Raw genomic sequence first — 263 nt, forward strand, 5'->3', positions numbered from 1 at the left:
AGCGAGAGAGCCGTCAAGATGCTGCGTCTGCAACTCCTGTCTCGGGGCGGCGTCTCCCTCGCGCGAATAGCTGCTGCTTCGACGCGGACCATGGCAACGGCAGCGAATGTCAGTAACGGTTGTCAAAGGTCTGTGACTTGTGGATACGTATCTATTTGTTTTTCGCGAAAACTAAATACATTTTCTCACTAATTGGAAAGACAGATCAGAAACTGATTCACTTCTGCTCAACATATTTCCAGTTCCGACAATAGTTATCGAGG

At 48.3% G+C, this 263-nt stretch overlaps 1 protein-coding gene across 1 annotated transcript in view; it reads left to right on the forward strand.

Moving 5' to 3' along the window:
• LOC119587436 overlaps window positions 1–263 on the forward strand; it is a 17,513-nt gene that overhangs the window by 5,740 nt on the left and 11,510 nt on the right. Inside the window, exon 2 of the mRNA XM_037936167.1 lies at window positions 3–128. Coding sequence (XP_037792095.1) covers window positions 3–128 — 126 coding nt within the window. The remainder of the gene's footprint in view (window positions 1–2; window positions 129–263) is intronic.

This window comes from Penaeus monodon, chromosome 22 (assembly GCF_015228065.2).
Source record: "Penaeus monodon isolate SGIC_2016 chromosome 22, NSTDA_Pmon_1, whole genome shotgun sequence".
NCBI classification, from domain to species: domain Eukaryota; kingdom Metazoa; phylum Arthropoda; class Malacostraca; order Decapoda; family Penaeidae; genus Penaeus; species Penaeus monodon.